At 42.6% G+C, this 7,462-nt stretch overlaps 1 protein-coding gene and 1 pseudogene across 1 annotated transcript; both read right to left on the bottom strand.

Annotated features, from left to right (window-relative positions):
- Positions 1-1,128: 1,128 nt before the first annotated feature.
- On the bottom strand, positions 1,129-4,177 carry LOC110508615 (annotated as a pseudogene).
- A 666-nt stretch (positions 4,178-4,843) lies between these two features.
- On the bottom strand, positions 4,844-6,672 carry exosc4 (exosome component 4). The gene is made up of 3 exons (XM_021589270.2): positions 6,268-6,672; positions 5,602-5,808; positions 4,844-5,346 (listed from the first exon to the last, which is right to left on the bottom strand). Exons 1-3 carry the CDS (start codon positions 6,436-6,438, stop codon positions 4,987-4,989), a joined length of 738 nt encoding a protein of 245 aa, XP_021444945.1. The 5' UTR covers positions 6,439-6,672; the 3' UTR covers positions 4,844-4,986.
- Between the last annotated feature and the right edge of the window lie 790 nt (positions 6,673-7,462).

Here is a 7,462-nt window from a genome sequence, read left to right as displayed (position 1 = left end):
CTAATCTGATGAAAATTCAGACACAATGGAGGGATAAGGGATCCATTTTAATACAATGTGTAGAAGGGTGAAATGAAAATGTAAGTGTTATCCGTCGAACCTCAACGCAATTTGGAACATATCTCACCCATTTAGCATGCGGCTGACACGTGGTAATGTTAAATAACGGTATTGTTTTTTTGGCATTGTGTTAATTAGTAATACGCTCAACTTTTACTGGTAAGGCGTACCCCCACTATTTATTTTGCCGGATCGGTTTAGGCAGAGATTAGTGGCCGATAACGAGACGCGTCCAGACAGCAGTGGACGCATAAATTCAGACTACATGTGATTAGGTTACACATCTAGTTGTTTAGTAACCGCTGCGCCACTCAGAAAGCCCTTCTATATTTCATTCTATGATTACACCTAGGCTATTAAAAAATGTGTGCACACAGGGAGTCCCGCACCAGTAAGAAATGAAATCTACTTTCACCCCTGGATGCAACAAACCTTGATCAGATAGTGATTAGATCATATCACAATACTCATGTTAGAACAAGGTGTTACTGAGGCTGGAGTTACAAAAAGGGACATGGTGAAATTAAATAATTTACTGCAGCCACAGTAACTTCAAGGTGTGTGTGATAATTGGGGAAAACCTGGCATAGATGCATATTTTTAGCGTGTGAGATAAGATAGCTATGCAGGTTGTGCAGTTTTTTTTCAACAAGCACATTGAGTAGCCAGACATAGAAAGAGTAGCCAGCCACACAGCGAAATTATTGAATACTTTTCAGTGTATTGTTTGTTTTTGGGGATATTGTCTAGGCCTATATGATCAGGAGTATTTTCAAAGTAAGGGAACATTAAACATTTTTTAACATTTAACCTGTCTTCTCTTGAGATTAAAGTATTTTACTGCAAGATATGTTGCCACAATGTTTGTTCTTCAAATTAAAACAGAAATGGAAGTAAATAGCCCAAATAGTTATTTTTTTTATTAAAGGTTCAATTTAAGATCAAACAAATTGTGTGATGAGCACTTTTACAAATGGAAAAATAGGTCTCTCAAATAAACAGAATAGATGCACAATTAAGTTCTGGGTCCATACATGTTAAGAGAAGAGAAAACGACAAATTCGTGTTAAATTCGTGTTTGCAACTCTGTGAATTGCAGTATGTCATTTATTAAAAAAAAAAAAAATACTTTAACATCTGACCCACAGATTAATTTAAGAATCTTGTAAGTCTGCTGACTTCAACAGGCTTCAAGCTTCCTTTTAAAGAGGCATTTTCTTAGCTATCTGCACTACAGGTATGATTGAAGAATGAAGGAAGTATTAATCATGGGCTTTGATACACAGAAAGCAGCAGTTAACTACTCCATTGTCAACATGTTGACTAAATCAGTAGACCTGTATCAATATCTTTGAAAATACCATAGAAGTATCATTAGCTTTTACAACAATTCAATCCATTTTCTTTTATCATATTTTGGACCAGTGTGAGAGTGTCGCTCCACTAGCCTACCTATTGTTCCTGCAGATAACAGCCAAAAAGTCTACCAGTGTGCAACTGATGAGTCAATCACTTTAACATCACTGTCTAGCAAGTCCTGATGGACTTCATATCAAAAATACAAATGAGAACTTTAGTTTACTTGTCCCAATGTGATATCATAGACATAACTACATTGTATGATTTATGAATGTAAAGGATATGAGATCACCTTTATTCAGTCAGTTCCACACCATTTATAAACCAGTCAAGCTTGCTGTTCCTCAATCAAATCAGAGTAAGCCTTTGCGCCAGCACTTCGTGGCTGTATACAAATTGCAAAGGAAAATAAATGAATGTGCCAAAAAACAATAAGCTGTGTAGATGACAATAGCAGTGAGGACCACAATTTCAGTCTCGGACACAGGGAAGTGTTGCACAGCCATCTGCTGAGAGAGGATGGGGAGGGTGTACAGAGCTACCCCTGTCATATGACTGATCACTACTGGAGTCAGTATAGACAGGATCCCTGGGCTGGAGGACAGGGGAGAAAGTATTCCAACCCATCCTCCCCTCTTGGCCAATTCCAACCATCCTCCCCTCTTGTCCAAGTCTCCCTTTGGAAAAAGGTAATCTGACATCAATTGGACTACCTGGTTAAATAATGATTCAATAAAACTAGAATCCCCAAGGTCCCAGAGGTCGATAGACACATGCAGCAGCATGATGACAGCCAGCTGGCCGAAGGCGGGCATGTAATAACCACTGGAGGCAAAGCGAGAGAGTGAGGGCATGAGAAGTAGGACTGGTGCAGATGCTCCAGGAGGTTGTTCAGCTTCCGGTATATCCCCTTCAGGAGCCTGAGGATGAGGGGGACACACAGGTTTATTTGCATAGAATTTTAAAGAGTGAAAATGTCCCCATAGAAAATACAAAAATGTTAAATGTTTTCTGATCATCTGAATTGAAGCTTGGACGTCAGTAGCTGACCTGCCGATGGTGGTGGTGTCGGTCTTGTACTGTCTGAAGGTGTTGATGCCCCTGACGGTAGCAGTCTCTATATGGTATCTAAGGAATGGGCCGTGGTTCCCCCAGGGCCGCCCGCTGGCCTGCTTCAACACCATCATGGTCTGGGCCGCGTGGATGTAGCCCAACGTACTGTCCCAGTCATTCCTCTGTAGCTGGGCAGTCGGATAATTAAACGTGTTACTACTGGCTCGTCCTTACCTGACACAAATACAGAGGAAGGGACAAGCTGAAATGTTTGTGGTGTGCTATTATTAGACTTTTTTTTAAATCAAAGTACCTCTGCAAGTATATCAAATAAATTACTCACTGAAGTAACTGCTGGCATTTGGACTTCCTCCTTACCTTGCCCTGGATGGTACACAGGTACACTATCTTCTGGCAGAAGGCTTAGAAAAGGTTGGCCCGGTCCAGGTTTGGCAGCTGGCCATTGAGCCCCTCCAGAACCAGGTGCAGACTGGTGATGATGTCACTGCTCTGCTCCAAAGACAGTGCTTCCTGGATGGAGCCACCTCTCCCCTGCAGCAGAGACCAGTCACCACCTGGGGGACCCAGAGCGAGGCACAGTGGTGGCAGGTTTGGGGTTGATGGTACAGAGACATTTAGAATACATACAGAGTCCATAATGGTGTCTCTACGACTGGTGCATTACAGGGTTACATCATTACAGAGATGCAGGTACTGACCATTGGTGTTGGTGTGGTGGTATCCCTCGAGCCAGGCCTGCATGCCGATCAGGTCATGTTCATTCACCAGAAAGGTATCCTTAGCCCAGTGGATCTGACCTGAGAAGAGACCGAATCATTGACTGATTCATTAAAGAAAGGAGGTAGGAGTGTATGCTTGTGTGGTGCTTCTCCAATGGTCTGTGTAAGTAGTATGCTTACTCCTGAAGTACTGGTTGTCGTTGTTTCCCTCACCACAGGGGGCGCCCAGCACCAGGGCATCAGTATGAGGGGCTCTGGGGGCCCGCAGGATCCCATAAATGTTAGTGCCATGCACCATCTGACCGAGACTGACAGACAAACAGAGAAAAGGATGAGTGAGAGAAAGAGAAGAAATTAAAGCCTGAGAGGAAAGAATGCGTCTGTGTGAAAGTGTGTGCGCACTGGGATCAAATTAAATGCATGTTTAGACATCTTTGTCTTAGCACACACTCGCATATCTCTCATATCTTTGTTTTCATCGGGGAAGGGAAGTTTGCAGGTGAAGCTCTGAGTAAACACTTCCAGCCCTTGAGACTGCATTGTATACACCAGCCAATCCACTGGCATCCCACTACAAAGAAGAGAGGAGAGAAATGCAGAAGGAATATTATGGGAGAGGACAGGGGGATTATATCATTCTTACAGCTGGAATTGTGATAGGTAAATTAAGGACTGAATGTCAAAATTGGGGTTAGTGATAGGAAGGGCAGATCTTTTTTCCTTACACTAGTGATATGCTATAGGAAGAAGGCTTATCAGGCTGACTCACCCTACTTTTATAGGGGAACAATTTAAATGATACCCTACAAAGTGGATTGGGTACATCAAGAGGATGCCCAGTTCCATTCCATTCCCCAACGGATTCTCCCTCAGGATTCTACAAGGACTCACCAAATTGGTGCATTGAAACAGGTGAGAAGGTTGGTCAGGGCTCGCCTTTGGTTTGGGTCAGACAGCAGTCCCATATTGTTGCCTTGTACCACTCACACTGGCTCAGCTGGACCCTAGGAAACTAAGACTCACATAATAATATTCAATAATGTTGCGTTAGCTTTAGCGCTCAACATCGTTAAACTAGCTAGCTAACGTACCTGCTAACCCAATATTGATTGGGAAGACGTGTTAGCTGGCGTCATAGAACCAGCTACGTTGAACGCGCAAATACCGAAACTGTGTTTATTTTCAACCAGACAATGCGTCTTAATACCTTTACAAATGTGTAGTTGTAAACCAGAGCCTACCTCTAGGGCCACAGTAAGGGTAACACCCAAGATGACAGGTGCAGATAGGCCATACTACGCAACATGTTTTTCCTCGTTTCTTACTGGACTATTGTGTGACGGACCAACTCAACTCTCGCTTTAGCAAAAAACACACTTTACATGTTACGTTTATTTTGTTCAGTATACATAAATATAGATCACAGTATTGCCATTTATGATTGGCTCTCCCTGATGGTTTGGAAGATGACCTTAACAAAAAAAACAAAAAACAGCATCAGGTGATGCTACAAATCATTAGTTGTATTTTTGCTGATTGATTTATCTGATGTAGACCCGTATCTATGGCTCTCTGTCAACCAATCTCAGTCAAGTTTATGGATCATTCAAAACACAGACAGAAGACATCAATGGGTTTAGATTTAATTTTTTAATAAAGCATTTCATACAAAAGCATAACACGATTGTACAATAAAAAAACAAAAACACTCCATCTGCTCCCTTACCTCCCCTGCCTTTCACGCAGACCAATCTACCCCAAAGTCCAAGCTACATCACTCTCCAGTCAGCGCAGACACCTCCTGTAGATGCTGCCTCACCACCTCGTCCAACACTTTGCTGACGCCCTTACAGGCCGTCATTGCAGCCTCCATCAGTGTCTCTAGGTGGTCCTGGTGGAGTCGGGCGTCCATCTGTAGCAGGGCAATGTGCCCGCCACGAGGCAACAATGCCAGGGCCAGTGATGTGCCCCCTCCACTCTCTTCAGCATGGCACAGGTCTGCCAATGGGGTCTCATCCACAAAGCCTGCAGTGCAGGCGCACACATAGTCACGCATGGGGATGCCCGCATCGACTACTGCCAGAGTAGCGGCGTTCACACACGCGCTGTAGTTTCCTCCATCTGACTGCAAGATCTGAGAGGGAAGAGGGAGTGTGAAATGTTTCAATTCAAGTTAGGTTGTTTTTTTAATTAAACCCCATGTTTCAGGGTTCAAATTGATGAAGAAATCTCTATACCTGAGAACATGAAACTAACTAAACAAAACTTAATTGGTTCCAAATCCCAAAGACAGGATATACAACCACTTTAATTTCACCATTTTATGAATAGCATCAGACTCCACCACAACCCATGTTATAGTTAATTCATATCTGAAATAGTGTGGTACCTTGACATAAATGTCTATTTGAGAGCGTGGGTACAGATTAGTCAACACTGCTGCCTCGAAAGTCTGCTTGAGGTGAAGGCTCATCTCTGTGGACTTGCGGTCCCCGTGGGGTCTTCTCTTCCTTTCAGCTGTACTGAAGGTAGCCATGCTGTATTGGCAGTTGATGACAGCACGGTCATGGAGGGTCTTGCTGCGGGAACCTCGCACCTGGAGAACAGAGTTCATTTGATTTTAAATGCGCTCCTCTAGAAACCCCTAACTGCAGTCTCACTGATTCTTCAAGTATTGCGCCAACTGTTCCTTCTCAATCACTGCATTGGTGGCAGCAGTAATACATCCTCACGTTATCTTGGGCCATAGGTGGGAAAGTGTAGTCTCCCTATGTATACTACCACATCTACTAAGAGGTCTGGACCCGAGGCACAGGTGGAAGTGTGCAGGGTGGCTAGTTTAGCTCTCTAGACTAGAACCAGGGGGCTGAACACATTAACGTTAGCTATGTTGGAAAAATTACAAGTTGGATAAACAAACTGATCTGAAATGCTAGCCGAGCTGAAGCAATTTCCATAGCTAATTAATCTCAGTTGTATGTTAGCTAGCGTGTTATCTATGAAACGTTAGCTAACAAGGTATCTTGCTAACACGTTATTTTAGCAAGAAACTTACTTCATGAGGACCATACACAACTGCCAGCGCTTTGGTATTTCCCTGTTCTATGTACGCAGACCCGTCAGCTTGGGCAAATACACCCATACGAGCTTGTACTTTCCGCAGTTCAGCAGCTTTTCTTCCATCAAGACGATATCCTTGATCCGACAATAACTCCAGGCCTGCCATATTTCAACGTTTGAACGAACTGGCGATTAAAAAAAAAAAACTACGCACGTGTGTTATACACTACATTACCCACACGCCCACTGGAGTAGATACGGTGGCTTTAGGCAACCGAAATAGTGATGTACAGTTCGCGAACGAATCTTTTCACTGACTCGATTTTTCGTTTTTCTGAGTGACTCGTTCATTTCAGTCGTTCGTTTGACCTACTAGTGCTGGTTGTAATGAGACAAACAGCAGGATTAATACACGCTCCTACGGCTCTGCGGCCCCAGAGATATGCTCCAACCACTCATAAGTATCGCTTGAGTCCAACAAAATGGAATAAGGTTGTGGATAAAGTAATACACCATTTCATGTGTACAACCTCTATAGACCTGCATCACTGTACAGAGAGCATTGCTATTTACAAAAGTAATTTTTTTGTGTGTCTTTGTGTTTATCCATGGCCCTCTAGCCGAATATGTACTTGTAGCTCTTTCCTGCAGTCAAAATACCCAGTGTCCTCATGGGTGTAATGTTATTATTTTTCATAATTAATAAACATCATGTACATTTTTTTTTTACAGAAAATTGTGTTTGTTATAATTCGTATGTGCTGTATATAGTGTCATATTTGGATGCAAACTCAAATTGGAATACGTTTGAACTCTGTATCTGATATGGTACCAGTCTCCTTTTTTTAAGCCCATAACCATGTGTGTGACGTATAGAGTTTTGTTTCAAAGTAGATTTGTTTAAGACCAAGAAACACTGTGACCCTGATTTAGCCCGCCGCAGTAAAAGCTTTTAAGGAGCCTAAAGTTACCGTACGTTAATACTTAAGGTTCAAGGACCTTATATCAGAGGTAGACTGGCAATGGCAGCCAAAACAGCCAAATACTCCATACAAACGTGAGTAGATCCTCAGTTGCAATGCGGTTCTAGAAACGTAAAGCCTTTTACTTTCATATCACATAAAAACAATTTTACAAACGCTAAATATACACTAACTCTACACTGTTTTACCCTGCTTTATCACAGTTGC

Source organism: Oncorhynchus mykiss, chromosome 28 (assembly GCF_013265735.2).
Source record: "Oncorhynchus mykiss isolate Arlee chromosome 28, USDA_OmykA_1.1, whole genome shotgun sequence".
Lineage (NCBI taxonomy): Eukaryota > Metazoa > Chordata > Actinopteri > Salmoniformes > Salmonidae > Oncorhynchus > Oncorhynchus mykiss.
This window is presented reverse-complemented; position numbering and strand designations above follow the sequence as displayed.

Excerpts from the sequence above, each read along its gene's own strand:
- exosc4 (XM_021589270.2), bottom strand. The coding sequence starts at position 6,438 with ATGGCAGGCCTGGAGTTATTGTCGGATCAAGGATATCGTCTTGATGGA. Across the intron at positions 5,809-6,267 it reads TTGTGTATGGTCCTCATGAA|GTGCGAGGTTCCCGCAGCAA; the intron begins GTAAGTTTCTTG and ends TCTGTTCTCCAG. Across the intron at positions 5,347-5,601 it reads AAATAGACATTTATGTCAAG|ATCTTGCAGTCAGATGGAGG; the intron begins GTACCACACTAT and ends CTTCCCTCTCAG.